At 41.1% G+C, this 19754-nt stretch overlaps 1 protein-coding gene across 4 annotated transcripts in view; it reads left to right on the top strand.

The window, feature by feature from the left end:
- The window catches only part of UTP25 (UTP25 small subunit processome component), a 56692-nt gene that overhangs the window by 10678 nt on the left and 26260 nt on the right, over window positions 1-19754 (top strand). For all 4 annotated transcript variants that reach the window (XM_072647932.1, XM_072647933.1, XM_072647935.1 and 1 more), the window contains 4 exons: window positions 5691-5910; window positions 9019-9221; window positions 10896-11078; window positions 11557-11669. In XM_072647932.1, coding sequence (XP_072504033.1) covers window positions 5691-5910; window positions 9019-9221; window positions 10896-11078; window positions 11557-11669 — 719 coding nt within the window. The remainder of the gene's footprint in view (window positions 1-5690; window positions 5911-9018; window positions 9222-10895; window positions 11079-11556; window positions 11670-19754) is intronic.

The raw sequence follows: 19754 nt of genomic DNA, 5'->3' as shown, positions 1-19754 counted from the left end.
GCCACATTTACGTGAAATAATTTCCCCCATTCTTTCTCTTCCCCCTCTCCCACTGCATCACTCTTTTTCACTCCTTTTTTTTTTTTTTTTTTTGAGATCACACCAGCACAGATCAGCTCACATCCATGCCGTTTGTTTACGTAGACTGCTTCTAACTGCGATAATGACAGTTCTTAGGAGTTACGTGTGTCTTCTTCCCATACAGGAATATAAGCAATTTAACCTTGTTGAGCCCCTTAAGATTTCTTTCATGTTTACCTTTTTATACTTCTCTTGAGACCTGTGTTTGAATGTCAGATTTTCTAGTCCCTTCTGGTCTTTTTATTAGGAATGTTTGAAGTCCCTTGTTTTCCTAAGTGTCCTGTATTTCTGTTTTGCTGGGTAGATTATCCTTGGTTGCAATCCTAGCTTGATGCAGCCAGATGGTTCGTTGGATAGAGCCGCAGGCCTCCACTTGAGAAGACTCATGTTGAGATTCAGCCTTAGACACTGACTGTTTGCCTCAGTTTCCTCTTCTTTCAAATGAGCTGGAGAAGGAAATGGCAAATCACTCCAGTTCTTTGTTAAGAACTCCCCAAGAGGGATCATGAAGAGTTGGACATGATTAATGAACAAAGCAACAAATACTAGCTCCTTTGCTTTCTGGAGCATCATACACCAAGTCTTCTACTTCTTTAATGTGGAAGCTGCTAAGTCTTGTGTGATTCTGACTGTGGCTCCATGGTATTTGAATGGCTTCTTTCTGGCTGTTTGCAGTATTGTCTTCTTGACTTGGTATCTCTGGAATTTGGCTATAATATTCCTAGGAGTTTTCATTTTGGGAAGTCTTTCAGAATGTGGTCAGTGGATTCTTTCCATTTCTATTTTACCCTTTGAATCTAAGATATAAGGACAGTTTTCCTTTAACAATTTCTTGAAATATAGTACCTAGTCCCTTTTTTTAATCATAGTTTTTTTTTTTTAGGTAGTCCTATACTTCTTAAGTTATTTATCTTTGACCTATTTTCCAAGTCAGTTATTTTTCCAATGAGATATTTCACATTTTCTTACATTTTTCATTCTTTTAACTTTGTTTTAATGTTTCTTGATGTCTCATGGAGTCATTAGCTTCCATTTGCTCAGTTCTAGTTTTTGAGGAATTATTTTCTTTAATGAGCGCTTGTACTTCTTTTTCCATTTTTCATTTTCCATTTCTACTTTTTAAGGAATTCTTCTCTTTATTTTTTGTGCTTCTTTTTCCAAGCTGTTAATTCTCCTTTTGTAATTTTCTTGCATCATTCTCATTTCTTTCCCCAGTTTTTCCTCTACCAGTCTTATCTTTCTTCAGGTCTTCCAGGAATTCTTATTGGGCTTGTGTTCAATTAGCAGTTTTTTCCTTTGAGGCTTTGCTTATAGGTGTTTTCACATTGTTTTCTTCTTCTGAGTTTGTGTCTTAGTCTTCCCTGCAACTGTATTAGCTTTTCAAGGCATAGTTCTTTTTTTTTTACTGTTTGCTAATTTTTCCAGCCTGTTTCTTCACTTTGAACTTTATGTTAAAGTAAAGTTGAGCTCTGTTCGCCTGGGGTGGTAGGGAGGCACTGTGTGTGCTAAACTTCAGGTGTTTTCATGCAGCTATTTTCAGAGCTAGTTCTGGGGGTCCGCAAGTTTTTGGTTTTTCCAAGGCTGATGGGTTATGGTTACTGTTCTTTTGATGTTTTAGTCTTTAGCCAGGAATGGCCCTTGCTCCCCTGTAGCTGCAAGCACTAGTATTCCTTTTGGCCCAGGAACTGTGACCAGGGTCCCTGTTCTCTGGTGACTGACTACAACCACTTCTTTCCACCTTGGAATTTTGATCCAGAACTGTTTAGGGTCAATAGAATTGCCAGTCATTGACAGTTATACCCAGTGCCCACAAAGGGTCCACTTTTATCTCTTTCTGACCGGTTGTCTGACCCATTTACTGTCTCTGAGCTAAGAGCCCCAAAGCTGCTGCTGATGGTGGTGTTGCCTCCTACAATGTAATTTTTTTTAAAGACAAAAAAAAAAATCAGCAAAACTAATTACACATCACATTTTTCTTCAGTATTCCTAACCTACAGATGCTCACTTCTGCAGAGGAATGAGGGAGGTATCTTCTTAGAGCTCTTTTTGGGGGCCTAGCTGAATCATGTGCCAGAGATGCCATCTTATTGGGTCAGACCAGAAGTTCTTACAGTATCCATCTCAGTGTTTTCTGTCTGATACTGGTACTATGGCATGTTCTGGGAGAGTGAGTTCATGGCCTCCATGAGGCCATACAGAAATGGAAAAAAGATGTACTTTTAAATTTTGCTTCCTACTTTCCTTTAGTATTCCTGTATAAATCATTAATCTCTGAATTGTAGAACATTACTGCTTTCTTAGAATGTAAAAGGTCATCTAAATCATTTCACTGGTGATTATCACTCAACGAGTACTTCAAAGCAGACCAGCACCTCAGTCTTTGTTGGTGCCACATCCTGAGGGCACAAGGCTGGAGAGAAGTTAAATGCCTGGCCTGCTGTCACTCATCCAGTTTGTAGCAGAGCTAGGCCCATAGTTCAGATCTCCTGCCCTGCCCTACACAGTCTTCAAGCTCACGTAGACATAATTTATTGAAGTCCCCAAGTAGTTCTTGTTTTTATTTCTACTGAAGGTGCCTCCGCGTTCAAGCTCAAAGCATCAAGGCATCTAGTGGTAATATTGAGGAATTTGGCTAACAAGACTTTACTCTCCATACTGCATTAAGGATTTTTTAAAAATTAGGTCATGTCTTCTTACCAGACTTTCTAGGCTTGCCATGATGTGTGAATTTTTTGGGACAAAAGAAAATAATCAGCTTTATAGCCATAAAGTAAAAATAAACCTTACAGTTTTATGTGTTAAAATTTTTAAAAAATATATCTTCTTTTTATTGTAGTCTCTCATTTTATACAGTTTGGCATTGAGTTCAGAAGACTTTGGCATTCTTAAATGAAGCCCCACTTCTATCACATTAGATACTAAGCATACATTGGACAAACAATCCATTTTTCCAAGCTCAACCTCAATTATAACCCATAGATTTTCAATGAGAAATAGATAGGTGGTGCAGTGATTTGAGTTCTGAGCCTGGAGTCTGGAAGAGCTGAGCTTAAATCCAGATGGCCATGTGACCCTGGTAAGTCACTTTACTTCTGTTTGCCTCAGTTTCCTCATCTCTAAAATGAGAATAATAGCATTTCCCTCCCAGAGCTGTTGTGAGTATCAAATGAGATAATAATTGTAAAGCATTTGGCGTGGTGCCTGGCACGTAGCGAGTACTATATAAATGTTCGCTGTCATCCTCACCATAGTCCAAGCTCGTTTCCAGGTCATGGAGCACTTCCAGGACAATTTTGCTTCTCAGCATGTCAGTATATTTATGAGTTCATCATTCCTGCCAGGGGGACTTAACTTCCAGGTTCACTGGAAGCAAAAAAATCTGCAAACCATGTTTTGAGGTGCACTTTTGAAAGTCTGATACAGATAGTTCTGTATAGATCTTACAGGCTCCTAGACTTCTGACAATTGTTTTGGTGCAATCGTGAGTGAAAAAGTGAGTTCCATCTGTACTTTTTGCCCAGTCTTCAGTACTCTAGAGTCTATATTTTTTTACCTGAGTAAGAAAATTTGTTCTTCATAGTAGCTCTCACAAACTGTTTTGTTTTATTTATTTTTTTTTTTAAATACTGGTGTTCTCCCAGTTCTTAGAATTCTAAGAAGCTGACACTGCGCCTCTATTTGGGACCCAATCATAACTCTTCAGTTGCCAGGCCACTCTGCAGGTCTTCAGTGGTTTTCTAAGGGTTACTTATGCTATTTTGCAGCAATAGTTCATCAAGTTTTTGCTTAATTTTCCATCACATTTTTCTTTGATTTTCATCGCAATTAATTGTGTTTTTCATTGTGGGCTCAAATGATTCTTAAAATATTTGGCTTTCCCATGCTCCCCTGTTCCTCCTCCTCTTCTCCCCCTTTCCCACCACCCCAGGGAACCTCTTTCTTGCTTCATTGTACATTACAGAGTGGCCTACTTATTTTTCCACACAAAGAACTTTCCATCTCCCATCTCCATGCTTAGCTGGAAACAGCTCCAGGCTGTTTCCCTTCTCACTTCCACCTCTCTGAATCTCTCCGAATCCTTAGTTTTCTTCAACTCAATAGCTGGTTTTACTAGATGAGGCTCTTTGTGATCATCACAGACTACTGACCAACTCCCCCTCACCCCTTCACCCAACTCCCCCTGCATTACCTCATATATACTTTCTATATACTTTTATGTATGTATGTTCTTTCCCTGTGGACTGTAAGTTCCTTGAGGGCAGGGAAAATCTCAGTTTTGTTTGTTTCTCTAGTGCCCAACTCAGGTCCTGCCATATGGTAGAGATTTAATAACCATTTGTTCTTTGATTGATACCTCAGAAGTAGGAGGTAGGATGCCTCTGAAGCAAATTTATGCTAAGGAAAATTGCTTGAAGGGTGTCTCAAAAAGATGCTGTATTGGTTAGTAGATATTTATTAAATTTGTTCTGTGAGTGCAGCATTCTCGTTCAGCTCCTCTTGGCAAAATTCTAGAAAAACTACTTGCTTTGAGCAATAGGTGTCTCCTAATAAGTTCCACATAAATTGAATTTGCTCATCAGTTTCCATTTTCTCATTTACCTGTGTTCTGATTACAAGGATATTTTATCTTGATTTCTGGGGAAAATTGCACCTAGGAAGCTCTGTTATTTTCAGGAAGCATGCATTGATTCTTTTGTAATAATAGAAATTAATCACCCATTACCACACAGTTCATCTGTTGTATGAGTCCTGGTGATTATGCCCCTGAGGTGGCTTGGAGTGAGCACTCTATACCAAGGAACATTGCCATCTCCATTAAGGTACTTCTCCAGGATGTGCTTCAATAGATTCTCTGGGGATGTCATTAAAAAGGACTACATTGGAAGAGAAAAATCACCTTTCCTACATGAGGACTCTCCCTAGGAAGACATTGGCCTTTTACAAGATTTGCAGAGGGAAAGAATTCTAGAGTTAAGTGTTTGATTGTGGAATAGTTACTTGATTTAATTTTAATTTTAAAAAATTACATTTCTATTGAATTTTATATCACTTTAATTTCCAAATATGTTTCTCTCCTCTCTCTTCTTGCCTAGCCAAGCCTTATAACAAAAAGTTTTTAAAAAAGGAATTAAAAGACAGTTTAACAAAAGCAATCAGCTGAGTCTGAGTACATGTGGTGTTTCTCTTCCAAAGTTCTCACTTGTGTAAAGAATGGAAATAAGATACAGTTTTTTCCATCTTTTCTGTCTGTCTTTCTCATCTATTATTTTTAATTTTTTTGCAATTAATAAGCATTTATTTTCTCTCCCTCCCATCCCCAGCCTTTGGGGGAAAGAATGAAAAACAAAATCCTTCTACTAAATAGGCATAGTCAAGCAAAACAAATTCCCCCATTGCCTGTGTCCATAATCAGACTTGGAGTCCATCACTCTGGAATTCTGTCAACCCCTTCATTATTTCAGATGTGTAAAGTAGGGCTAAGCAAGGCCTAGTAGTGATTTGCCGGAGGTCACATAGGTAGTAAGTAGAAGAGCTGGGACAGGACCTGCATCTCAAGATCCAGTACTCATTTCTCCCTCTCTACCCCATGGCCTTTTCTCCCTCTGTAGGTGTTAATTGTTGTTCCATTCCGGGAGGCTGCTCTCAGAGTGGTCCAGCTCTTTATCAGCCTCCTAGAGGTGGGAAGCAAGAAGAAAATAGATGTGAGTAACAAAAAACGTTTCAAGGGAGAATATGGATCTGACCCAGATGAGAGACCTCCCAATCTGAAGAGACCTGAGGACTACGATGCTGTGTTTGCTGGCAACATTGATGACCACTTCCGGATAGGTAGGTGGGAAAATTGAAACAGAATGAGACCCCCCTATTTTGTGCGCCCAGCATCCCAGGTCATAACGATAAACCTGATCATTCTGCCCCGGTAATCAGGCATCTCTTTTCTCTTTTAAAACACTTGTCATTGAAGTCTGACAGCCAGTTCCCTCTAGTGGAACCCTCCCTCATCACAAGAAAGAAGCTAAATAAGAGAGACCAATAAAGCAACTACATCCATCAAAAGTGTAACAGTCTGCACCCACAGCATCCAGGCTTTCTACCAAGAGGGAGTGTATTTCATCATGGTTGGGGCCCTAAGAAGAGTGATACTGCCCTTGGAAAGGGCATGGTGTAATGGGGAAGATGTTTTCTGGAGAGGTCTCACCGGGGACACTCACAAAGCACATAAGAAGGACTTAGGTTTATAACAGGGAGTGCCTAAAACACTGCTGGGTAAAGCCCCTTTTGTAATTGTGGGAGGAGGTTCTTAGAGGACTTGGAGTGGTTGGAGCTATTTGGCATAGTCTGCTGAGGTTATTCCTGAAGGGCCTTCAGGACAAAAGGGTAGACTCCTCTCACCCTCCTCAGGTGACTGTGGTACTTCTTGATGCCCCTTGCCTCCCTTTGTCATTCCATGTCCTTCCTGCCTTGAAAAGCCATCTCAAAGGCCATTTATCCTAGGAAGCCTTCCTGGGTGGAACAGGTAGCAATGTTTGTCATTCTCCCTGAAATAATGATTGGTTTTTTTGTGTTTTTTTTTTTGCACCTGGAATTTCTTCAGGACTCAACATTCTCAATTTGTAATGTAGACTAGCTGTGTAAATGTAGTTTCTCTATGTGTGTTCTGACTGATACAGATCTTTATATCCCTTGTCTACCTGTTCCTTTCTATCCTTATACCATGCTCTGTGTACAGGAAGTAAATATAGACTGGCTTCACGGGCTGGTGTCCATGTCCATGAAGTGAGTCTGTCTAGTGGGACCTGCTCAGGAGGGCCTGCTGGGTAGTCAGGAACCCAGCACTGAGCAGAAGAGGCTCACTGCATTGATTTCCCTGTTAGGGGCAGCAGGGGATGAGCAAACTGGAGTAGAAGCAAGAGGGCCTGCAGGTTGACTTTGAAACCAGAAGAACACCCATGGGGCTTTCCATTGTGCTGAACAAACAAACTTAATGGAAGAGGCAGTCATCAGTTGTATTTTTGTAGTGGGAGCCCTCCCTGCAAACAAGTAAAGACAGGCTGAGACGTCCCACAGTGGGATGTGCTGGCCAGGTGGATGGTGCGGCTGTTGTTCGCTTCAGTCCTCGTTCCTCCCTGGCTCAGCAGGCAGTATGTCGAGAGCTCATTCGTGGGCTGATTGTCAGAAGCTCCTGTGGTGAGGGAGATGGACAGGCTCAGCAGGGTAGAGGCAGGCTTGCTCTTCACTGCATGATAACAACCTTGGGAGGAAGGTTATTATCCTGGTGCTGGGGAGGGTCTAGGTGGGGGAAGGGAGGAAAAGGTTGTTCGTTGTTACGAGATGCTACATGTGTCCATCCGATCCATGCAGGGCCTGAAATAATAGTTTAGTGGTATCCTGGGGCTGTGTTTTGAACCATGACTCCTTTTTTTGCCCACAAGTCCTGTTTTCATTTGTCATTATTACGGGACTTCCACTGAGCAGTGCTTGAGTTAACTGGTTCCAGCTCACTGTAGAACTGTGAAGCCAGCCCTCTCTCTTACAAGTGTGTCTGTGTGTTCTTGCCCCTGGGTGACCAGGGTTCTCTTTGCTTGGTTGCCCAAAGAGGGTTAGATTTGGAGTCAGAGCATATGGGTTCACATTCCAGCTCTGTCACTTATTACTTGTGGGCAAATCACTTAACTTTTCTGGGCCTCCCTTTCCTCATCTTTAAAATGAGGGTGTTTGGGCACTTCTCTCTTCCTTCATAGAGGTGGGGTGGTGAGAGGGACTTTGGGTGGCAAATACTGCATACTATGTCAGGCTTAGTTGATGTCTTGGTTAGTTTTGCTGAATTTTTCTTTTTCTCTGGAGGACAGAATAGGGAGGTATATATTGAGAAATTAAAAGCAAATATATCTTGTGAGCATTGTTTTTAAAAGGGCATTGAACTAAGTTTTTCTTTCCATTCTTTAAGTCTATGCTACTAGGAATATTTGTGACTTTAATTTTTTTCTCCTACTTCTGACCACACTTACATAAAGGATCAATTCTTGACAAGAAAGTTAGGAAAGAAACACAGCCTTTCTTAATTGGTAATAAAGTTGTTAATTATTACTTTTATTAAAGGGCTAGTATAGAAGATAATAAATTTAGAACATGGTTTAATAGATGTAGATGGATAGGACACCTGGCATCTTAGACTTTTGGCTCTGTGGCCTAATCATCATGCAACCTGCTGGGAAAGACATATGCCCTGTCTCCTAGCTGTACTAAATACTCCTGTGTGATTCTTACCTACTCATTTCTGTTGTCACTTAAAAATGAGATTGGAAACAAGATATTAAGATGCATCCAGCCTAGGTCTGCCTAGGAAGGATCATTCAATAGTATATGCTTCCTACCAGTCCATGTACTAGGAATTAGTGATACAGAGACAAAAAAATGACAGTTACTAGTCTCATGGAACTTCCATTCTATCAGGGGATTTATCTCTCAGACAGAATTAAAAGAGATCTCAGACATCAGCTCTTCCAACTCTTATTTTACAGATGAGAACTGAGACCTGTTCTGAACTGAATCCAAGTCACCCCTGGAGCAGGTGTTAAAGGCAGGATTTGAACCAGGTCCTTTTCCTCAGGCTCCAGTACTCTTTGTACTGGGCCACAAGGAGAGAGGGTGCACCTCTAAGAGCTTCCAGGGATGATACTTTTTTTAACTGGTGTTTATCTAACGATGAAAGGATTGTCCCTGTTGGCAATGTGTAACTGTACCGTGGGCAGTCAGGGACAGAGTTGAATTCAGTAGCTGCTATCTGATTGCTAGGCTGAATGGAAATTACTGGTAAGAGGCTAGACCCAAGCACCAGGGCTTTATGAAAGGCACATCTGAGATCTTCTCTCCAGCATAAACACCTCCCTGTTAAATAGTGAGCCCTTTACGATGTTTGTCCCGTTTTTTGTGCAGGAGTTGCAGTCCTTCAGCGAAGCATCCGCCTTTATGCTCCATTTTACTCCTCCGACATTCTCATTGCCTCCCCTCTTGGCTTGAGGACCATTATTGGTGCAGAAGGAGAAAAGAAGAGGGACTTTGACTTCTTATCTTCCATAGAGATTCTCATCATTGACCAAGTTGACATTTACCTGATGCAGAATTGGGAGCATGTCCTGGTAATAATGTTCTCCTCAAATGTGTACTTGCTTTCTGGTATAAACACTTGATGATAAAGAGATCCAGCTTGAAGTCTTGCTACTTATTCAAGTGAGTCCTCTTAAGGCTGTTTCTGGGGTAAAAGAGAGCCCACCAGCAAAATATTTTGTTTTTTCCGGAAGTCAGATTGAATTTATTCAAAGAAAGAAGAGGAAAAAAACCCCAAACTGATGAGTTTATTGACAAAAGTCTGAATTCTATGTAATGTTGCACACACGGACCCCTCACATCTGCAGAGGAGTTGGGGGAGGTATTGTCTTGGATTCTTTGGGCCACGCTTAAAGAAGTTTTGTCATTTTGCCACATTCATTTTTCATTGCTTTTTTTTGGTGGTTCTTTACATTTATCTTGTTGTGACCATTGTACATATTGCTTTCTTAACTCTTCTTTCCTCTGCATTAGTTCACTTCAATCTTCTTTAAATTCCTCACATTGGTTGTTTCTTATAGAATAGTAATTGTTCGTTATATCCATATGCCACAGTTTGTTTAGCTTTTCCCCAGTAGGTGGGCTTCTACTTTGTTTTCAGTTCTTGTTACTAAAAAAAAGTGCTAGTATTTCAATATTTATGCAACTCTTCTTTTTATCAGTGACCCTCTAGGGTTAGATGCCTAACAGTGGTTCTCTGTGTCAAAGGGTATGAACATTTTAGCTATTTTGCCTGCATAATTCCAGATTTCTTTCCAGATTTGTTGTTGTTCAGTCATTTCAGTTAAATCAACTCTCTGAAATCCCATTTGGTGTTTTCTTGGCAAAAACTCTGGAATTGTTCACCATTTTCTTCTCCAGCTCATTTTACAGATAAGAAACTGAGGCAAACAAGGTGAAGTGATTTACCTAGGGTCACACAATCAGTCAGTTTCTGAGGCTGGATTTGAACTTAGGGAGATGAATCTTCCTGACTCCAGCCCTGGCACTATGCACTGTTCCACCTAGAAGATTTTATGATTGATCCTGGAGATGACAGGGAGTAACATTGGAAGTCACTGAGCAGAGGTGTTAGGGTGAACTTACCAAACTTTCTCACCTAGGCCTGCTTTCATCATGTATGGTAGCTGTGGGCTTTAAGGTGCCCCTTGTGTGCCTGGGAATCAGTTTTTTCTCTGTTGGTGATCAAACCTTTGACCCTGGTCAAGGCCTTATCAGTTTCAGGCTCTTGGCAGAGAATCTGCTGGTTACAGACTGATAAGTGTCCAGATGGGCCTGGACAGGCACTAAAGATGAGTTTGACAAGGCAGACACTTCTTTTCATGGCATTTGCATTTTCTTTTTAAATTAAGAACTTAAATACCAAATAAAATGAGCAGTTCTGAACATAAAAGAATATAAAAGATGATTGTCCATTGAAACCACGAATCTCTTATATACAGCAGGCTGTATAATTAGCTTTCAAAGTTGCTCTGCTTGTCTCTGTTTCTTTCAGGCCTTCCATTCTCTTCTGTTCATTTTTTTAAAAATGGTTCATTGATGGCAAACTTTTCTTTTTGGGGACTATCTCCCCTCCCAACTGAAAGCAAGAAAGGGGGTAAAACAGACTAAAATCTTTGTATCAGATATGTGTAGTCAAGCCAAACAAGCCAACTCATCTACTGCCCCTGACAGTACATGACTCATTCTTTCCCTTTTTTTGGCAGCATCTGATGAATCATATGAACTTACTTCCCTTGGACCCTCATGGGGTGGACTTCTCTCGAGTGCGCATGTGGAGCCTGAATAACTGGTCCAAGTATTACCGACAGACGCTGCTGTTGGGTGCCTTGCAAGAGACCCAAATCAACTCAGTCTTCAGCAAATATTGTGTCAATCACCAAGGGCAGGTAGGTTCCTCAAGCAGAGTAACAGCAGAATCTCCCATTCCTTTGGTGGTGCAGTGCAGAGCCTGGGGTAGAGTCAGGAGGATCCGAGCTTAACTCTGGCTGGGAGACCCTCAGCAAGGCACTTCACCTCCGTTTGCCTCAGTTTTCTCATCTGTAAAATGAGAATAATAATAGCACCTACCTCCCCAGTGAGAATCCAATGAGATAATAATTGTAGCCTGCTTAGCATAGTGCCTGGCACATAGATGCTCTGTAAATGTTAGCTTCTGTCATCGTCATCCTCCTCCTCCTCAGTAGTATTGTTATTTCATTGTGGGAGGTGACGTGTCCAAGGAAAGGGGAAGATAACACTTAGCTCCCACCCAGGCAGAAAAAGACTGTGAGTAGTGGAGGAGTGCCCCAAAGAGAAGTCCGTGTCTAGTGCTGTGCTGTGCTGGGTCTTCCTTCCCTTTCTTAAGATTCGAATGTTTTTTTATAGGTAACTGTGAGGAGCATCCCGATGATTGGCTCCATTGGTCAGGTCCTGGTGCAGCTCCCTCATGTCTTCCAGAGACTAGAAGCTGAAAACTTGCTTTCTGTAATAGATGCCAGGTAGGTAAACAGCCCCCTGTGGTATACCTGGTTATTCGGACTTAAGGAGGCATCTAGAGGACTAAGCTTCCTGCTGAATTTACGGGATTTTGTTGACCTAAATAAATGACTCCCTCATCAACCCCCAATGACTGAGAGACTTACTGCACCTATAATGTTGTGTAGAACAGTCATGTTGGTTGGCACACTTCTCATACTAGCACAGTGCTGTGCAAATGGCATTTTTTTTAATAAATATCTTTTTATTGATAACTTTTCTTCTTCCTTCATCTGCATTTCCCAGTGTATCCCTCTGCCTCCCTTTTCCAGAGAACAAGTCCTTACCTTTTAACCAAGGCTGAAAAGAGGAAAAAAGAACCCAGCGTATCAAAACTCACTAACAGAAGGGAGAGGTTTGATGTTGTATGTGATTTTCCACACTCAGTCCCTCACCTTTTAAAGTGGTGGACTGAGTCAGAGCATTGTTTTGGGTTTGGATTTCATCTTTATTGCTGTTCTTTGCATTTATAGTGCTGGAGTCATGTATATTGTCTTTTTGGTTCTGCTGTCTTCACTTTGTCCCTTTCTTGAAGCCTTCACACACATTGTTTCTTACAGCACAGTGTTCCATTCCATTCATATTCTACAACTTAGCCATTTCCTGCTTGATGGTCATCTACTTTGTTTTCTGTTTTCTTACTTTTACTAAAAGTACTCCTATAAATATTTGAGGGTATAAGGGGCCTTTCTGCCATTGATTTCCTTGGGTTTTATACCTATCAGTGGAATCTTGGGATCAAAGGCTATTGACATTTTAGTCAATTAGGTAATTCTAAAATTCTGTGCAGATAATATGCTAAGAAATATTTGTTATTAAACGACCGTTCAGTATACAGAATCTTGTCACTTTTACCTTCCAGATCTCAGGACACATTTCCTACCTTTTATCAGTCAGTCAACAGGCATTTATTACTGTGATAGGGGTCCAGGTTACAAGGCAGAAATAAAACAATCCTTGCTCTCAAGGAGCTTACATTCCCTTTACAGAGACAGGTGGATACCTATATGTAGAACAAATAAAAGACAGATGCCAGGTAGTTGGGGAGGAAGGACAGTAGTTGAGGGGATCAGAAAAGACTTCTTGTAGATGGTGGCTGAGTTTGGAAAGAAGTGAGGAATTCTGTGAGGCAGGGATAAAAGGGGGAGTGCATTTCAGGCCTGGAGGACCACCATCGAGGAATGCCATGAGGAATAGACAGTCCAGTGAGGGAAGGGGAGGAGGATCTAATGAACCTGAAAGATAGGTTTGTCATCCCTGGATGCATCAGGGAACCATTGGAGTTTATTTTTTTTTTTTTTTTTTCATTTAATTCAACTTCTTTATTTTGCAGATGAGAATATTGAAGACCATGTTTTGTAGGTTGACTAAAGTGACAGTAACTGTTGAAAGTGGGAATTCAATCCAGATCTTTTGATTCGAGAACTTGTGCTTTTTCTACTCTACTCTGCTCTCTTTTTGTTCTGACAGTTGCCTTATATCCATTTCTTCGAAGATATCAAAAGATATTTCATCGAATGCTTTGCTGGAATCAAGGTGTATTGCGTCTATAACATTCCTCTTATCAGTCAGTTTAATAACTGTTAGAGAATAAGTGAGCTTTGGCATAATCCATTCTTAGGCTTCTAGTGACCTGTTTCTCTTCAAGGACTCTCAAGCTACACATTTCAGAATTTAGACCAGAGCAGATGACGAATTCACATTGTCTTGAGAAGCCAATCTTCTCCTTTCAGAAAATTGGAACATCTTCCATTCTCTACCATAGGTTAAAGAGTTCTTTTAGTAGTTTGGGATATAATTAGTCTGAGCCAGGTAACAAGGCTCATTTATTTTTTTTTTTATTTTATTTTATTTTTTTTTTATTAAATTTATTTATTTAACTTTTAACATTCATTTTCACAAAATTTTGGGTTACAAATTTTCTCCCCTTTTATCCCCTCCCCCCCCAAACACCAAGCATTCTAATTGCCCCTATGACCAATCTGCTCTCTCTTCTATCATCCCTCTCTGCCCTTGTCTCCATCTTCTCTTTTGTCCTGTAGGGGCAGATAGCTTTCTATACCCCTTTACCTGTTTTTCTTATTTCCTAGTGGCAAGAACATTACTCGACAGTTGATCCTAACACTTTGAGTTCCAACTTCTCTTCCTCCCTCCCTCCCCACCCCTTCCCTTTGGAAGGCAAGCAATTCAATATAGGCCATATCTGTGTAGTTTTGCAAATGACTTCCATAATAGTTGTGTTGTATAGGACTAACTATATTTCCCTCCATCCTATCCTGTCCCCCATTACTTCTATTCTCTTTTGATCCTATCCCTCCCCATGAGTGTCGACCTCGAATTGCACTCTCCTCCTCATGCCCTGCCTTCTATCATCCCCCCCACCCTGCTTGTCCCCTTATCCCCCACTTTCCTGTATTGTGAGATAGGTTTTCCTACCAAAATGAGTGTGCACTTTATTCTTTTCTTTAGTGGAATGTAATGAGAGTAGACTTCATGTTTTTCTCTCACCTCCCCTCTTTATCCCTCCACTAATGAGTCTTTTGATTGCCTCTTTTATGAGAGATAATTTGCCCCATTCAATTTCTCCCTTTCTCTTCCCAATATATTTCTCTCTCACTGCTTGATTTCATTTTGTTTTAAAGATATGATCCCAACCTATTCAATTCACTCTGTGCACTCTGTCTCTATGTATGTGAGCGTGTGTGCATGTGTAATCCCACCCAGTACCCAGATACTGAAATGTTTCAAGAGTTACAAATATTGTCTTTCCATGTAGGAATGTAAACAGTTCAGCTTTAGTAAGTCCCTTATGACTTCACTTTGCTGTTCACCTTTTCATGGTTCTCTTCATTCTTGTGTTTGAAAGTCAAATTTTCTTTTCAGCTCTGGTCTTTTCATCAAGAATACTTGAAAATCCTCTATTTCATTGAAAGACCATTTTTTCCCCTGAAGTATTATAGTCAGTTTTGCTGGGTAGGTGATTCTTGGTTTTAGTCCTAGTTCCTTTGACTTCTGGAATATACTGTTCCATGCCCTTCGATCCCTTAATGTAGAGGCTGCTAGATCTTGTGTTATCCTGATTGTATTTCCACAATACTTGAATTGTTTCTTTCTAGCTGCCTGCAGTATTTTCTCCTTGACCTGGGAACTCTGGAATTTGGCCACAATGTTCCTAGGAGTTTCTCTTTTTGGATCTCTTTCAGATGGTGTTCTGTGGATTCCTTGAATATTTATTTTGCCCTCTGGTTCTAGAATCTCAGGGCAGTTTTCCTTGATAATTTCATGAAGGATGATGTCTAGGCTCTTCTTTTGATCATGGCTTTCAGGTAGTCCCATAATTTTTAAATTGTCTCTCCTGGATCTATTTTCCAGGTCTGTTGTTTTTCCAATGAGATATTTCACATTATCTTCCATTTTTCCATTCTTCTCTCTTTGTTCTGTGATTTCTTGGTTTTGCATAAAGTCATTAGCCTCCATCTGTGCCATTCTAATTTTGGAAGAACTATTTTCTTCAGTGAGCTTTTGAATCTCCTTTTCCATTTGGCTAATTCTGCTTTTGAAAGCATTCTTCTCCTCATTGGCTTTTTGAACCTCTTTTGCCAATTGAGTTAGGCTAGTTTTTAAGGTGTTAATTTCTTCAACATTTTTTTGGGTCTCCCTTAGCAGGGAGCTGATCTGCTGTTCATGCTTTGACTTCATGTCTCTCATTTCTCTTCCCAGCTTTTCCTCCACCTCTCTAACTTGATTTTCAAAATTCTTTTTGAGCTCTTCCATGGCCTGAGCCCATTGGGTGGGCTGGGACACAGAAGCCTTGATTTCTGTGTCTTTGCCTGATGGTAAGCATTGTTCTTCCTCATCAGAAAGGAAGGGAGGAAATGCCTGTTTGCCAAGAAAGTAACCTTCTATAGTCTTATTTCTTTTCCCTTTTCTGGGCATTTTCCCAGCCAGTGACTTGACCTCTGAATATTTTCCTCACACCCACCTCACCTCCTGATCCTCCCAGCCCGTGTTTGTGGTCTGAGATTCAAATGGTGCTTCCAGCCTCAGGGCTTTTGGCGGGGGCAGGGCTGCTATTCAGTATGAGATTATGATCTGGTGCTGAGATCGGGGCAGGGCCACCTCTCAGGCTCAGTTCCCTCAGGGGGTTTATGCGCAGACCTTCCGCAATGGATTCAGGCTCCCGCCCGCTTGGGGAGCCCCTGTCTGCAGCCGCCTCTCAGCTTCTATCTGGGGGGGGGGGGGGGGGCCTGAATTATGGGGGCACCCCACTCCCCTCTCGACCCGCCAAAGAGACTCTCTCACCCACCCCTGTCACCTGTGGGTGGAGGGACTTGTGCGGCCGCTGGAGATCCCGTCCCTGAAGCCTGCTCGGATCTGTTTCTCTCGGTGCCACAGCCGTGGCCGCAGCAGGTCTGGGCTGGGCTTTGTGTCTGCAGCTCGACGGACCTTTTGCGAGAGGTTTGCAGATCCCTCTGTGGGTGGAGGGACCCGTGTGGCCGCTGGAGATCCTGTCTGTGAAGCCTGCTCGGATCTTTTCCTCTCGGTGCCGCGGCCGCGGCAGGGCTGCACTCGGCGCCCAGTCCCGGCGCCCAGTCCGCAGCGCGAAGGACCCCCCGGCGAGAGGTTTGCAGGTCTCTCTGGAACAGAAATCTCTCTCGCTCCAATGTTCCGTGGCCTCTGGGTGCGGAATTCGCCGTGAGTTACTTCCCTGTAGCCATTCTATGGGTTGTGGGTTCAGAGCTATGTGTATGTGCGTCTTTCTACTCCGCCATCTTGGCTCCGCCCCCGACGAGGCTCACCATTGGAGTTTATTGAGTATGGGGTGGCATGGTCTGATTGCTGCAGAAGATAAATTACTTGGGCAGCAGTGTGGACAAGGTGCACTAAGGTCATCAGTGTATGAATAGAGGAGAGGTGTCAGGCGGGAAGGATGTGGAGGCAGAGCCGGCAAGACTTGGCAACTGAGGAGGTCTATGAAGGAAAGAGCCAAGGACAGCGCTGAGGCACTGGAGAAATGGGGAGTGGGGGGAGCCTTTGGCAAACATGCCCCCTCCTCATCTTCACTTTTTGAGAGCCTTCTCTTCTTTCAGGGCCCTTACTAAAGTCTACCTTTTATGCCATCTTTTTGTGTTCTATATTTCATACTTTCCTTCTCCTTAATTGTATGTCCCTTGAGGGCAGAGCCTTTCATGTTTTATCCTTGAATTCCTGACACTTTGCATTTCGTTTTTAAAATAAACATCAGTTAAATGGTAAAAGATTGCTTTCCTATACCCTCTCCATCATAGCTCTCTCACTGAAGAGTTGGCGATGGTGCTCAGGCTGTGCTGGCAGAGGGGCCTTGGATTCAAAGGCAGGTCTTTCGTTGCTCAGGCCCAAGGTCTTTATTTTAACCTCCAGTGAGAGATTTTCAGACTCTGAGGAAGCAATTCACTCCCTAAACAGACTCACAAGACATAGCAACCAGCAAGCTAATGCGCTAATTTGCAGTGAGAAATAGAACTGCCTGACTCAGATACTCACTGGTTGTTCAGGGCATTCTCTTCCCAGTTGGAAAGTCTAATTGGAAAGGCAAATTAATAATAGAAGGTTGCTTAGTGAGTATAAATCTCAAAGAAAAAGAATTAAATGGTCTTCAGGGATTATTGTTTGCAGGCTGTAATAACCTCATCTATTCCATAAGCATAGACTTGTCATGAAAGTTGGATGTTGGAGTTGGCCACTCAAGGCACCCTCTCCTCCTGTGCAGTGCTGAAGGAACATTGACAAATTCTCTGCTGTTGAACTGGCCATTTTTAATATTACTTGGTAGTCACCAAAGCATTATAGCACTTTCTTACCAGAGGAGCCAGTATTTCCAGAATAATGGGATTGTAGAGTGCTCAAAGTTACCTTAGATATCCTTGATTCTCATTTTCTCATTTTACAACATTATCGTATAAACTATTTTTCTGGTTGGACCCACTGCAATGCGCAGCAGTTTGTACAGTTCTCAGGTTTCTCTTAAAGTATCTCATGGGTTATTTCTGCAGAGGGATAATGAAATTCTCTTTATGTTGGTTTTTATTAGTTTTAATTTCAGAAGGTGATATTCTTTGATATTACCATGTATGATTTTAGGAGACTTGCTATGGGGCTGGTAACCCCCTGGGTACTGATTGTAAATATTGTCATGATGAATGTTAAGTCCTTTGTCAGACCTTGGTTTTCTCTAGGTACCCTAAAATGGGCTTGATGAAGTCCCAGAGTTACCTTCTGTGAGCATGGACAGTTATCTTTTCCTTCATCCCCAGCTCAAACCTGCCTCTAAGAAGACTTCCCAATTCACTCCATACCATTCTAATCACTCATTTTGTGTGAAATGTTCACTTTTTACACGGGTAACTTTATAAGGTGTCTGAACTTGTGGAAGAAATCCTTAAATTTTGGACATGGAGAGGGATCATCTGGTCTAGCTGACCTCATTTATTGAGGAAAAAGCCGAGACACAGATTGATAAAATGACTAGCCCAAGATCACTGAGATAGTAAGTAACAGAGCCCAGACTAAACCCTTGTCACCTGACCAGCTGTGTAATGGTCTGGTTTTGTGCCTTCTTCAGATACTGATTCCATAGTATTGACAGAGTAGTGTAATTGAATAAGCTTAAAATACTTGAGTTTGAATTTTGGCCGTCCACTTGTAGCCTGTGTGATCTTGGGAAAGTTATTTCTCCATTGTAGGAAGGGAGGAGGGAAACAAGCATTTATTAAATATCTGTTACGGGCACTGTTGTAAATGCTTTTCAGATACTTGAAATTCATAGCAACCTGAGAGGTAGGTTCTCTTAATATTCCCATTTTACAGGTGAGAAAACTGAGGTTAAGTGATTTATCCGGGGTCATACAGCTAGTAAGTACCAGTGACCAGATTTGAACTAAGGTCTTCCTGACTGTAGGCCCAGCATTCTAATCTACTGTGCCACCTAACTGCCTCCTGGGCCTTATTTTCTTCATTTTTAAAATGAGGGGTTTGAATTAGAACATGGATTGGTAAACTGGCCTAACAGTCAAATCTGGCTACCACCTGTTTTTGTATGGCCCAAGAGTCTTTGCATTTTAAAATTAAAAATGTTTTTAAATGTATATATATTTAATTTAAAATAAGACAAAATATAATTTAATAATGTAAATATATTTAATAATATAATTATTTTTCAATTAATATGTATTTTAAATTACAAAAACCATTCTTAGCTGGCAGGCCATACAGAAACAAGCTGTGGCTGAATAACTGTCAGACTGTAGTTTGCCAACCCTTGGACCAGATGGTGCGGTCTCTGAAGTCATATTCAGTACTGAAATCCTGACTTGACAACATGTGCAAAGCTTGATTATGCATGTGAGTTCTGGGATGTATTGGATTCTGTATCATTCTGCCTAATGAATTGTATTATCACTTTTAGAAAATATAAAATTTTATTTTAATTTTCATTGACAAGTTCAGGTATTCAAAATAAAAGCAAAAGTATGAGAAATGTAAGCTTACTTGATAACTCCTTTACCCTAATCCCCCCCCAAACCAAGAGATTATTCATTATTAAGCAGACAATTTTGTTTTGGTCTGTTATTTGCTTATCATTAGCCTCATGCCCCAAGGTGGGCATACTGATTTGATTAGTACCCAGATTGTCCTGCTTTAGTGATTCTTTTTAACATTTTATGTATGTTTGTCACAGGTTTATAGATGCTATTGTTATTTTCACTGCATAATTGCTACTCTGTCCATTGGGGTTTGGGTTTAATTTTTTTTTCATCCTAAATCATTTCATATATTTCCTCTAATGTAACTTTGACTTTTCATTTGTTATTTCTTATGATACAATAATATTCAATTACATTCATATACCATAATTTGTTCAGCCATCCTCAATTAGTTAATATCTACTTTATTTCTAATTATTTGCTATTATAAATGATCCTGTTAGGAGTATTTTTGTGCCAGTTTTTTTTCCCCTGTCATGACCTGCTTGGGATGTAATCCCAGCAATGAGACTGCTGAGTCAGACA

This window comes from Notamacropus eugenii, chromosome 2, assembly GCF_028372415.1.
Source record: "Notamacropus eugenii isolate mMacEug1 chromosome 2, mMacEug1.pri_v2, whole genome shotgun sequence".
NCBI classification, from domain to species: Eukaryota; Metazoa; Chordata; class Mammalia; order Diprotodontia; family Macropodidae; genus Notamacropus; species Notamacropus eugenii.
Note: the sequence above shows the minus strand (reverse complement) of the source record. Positions and strands in the feature narration are given on the sequence as shown.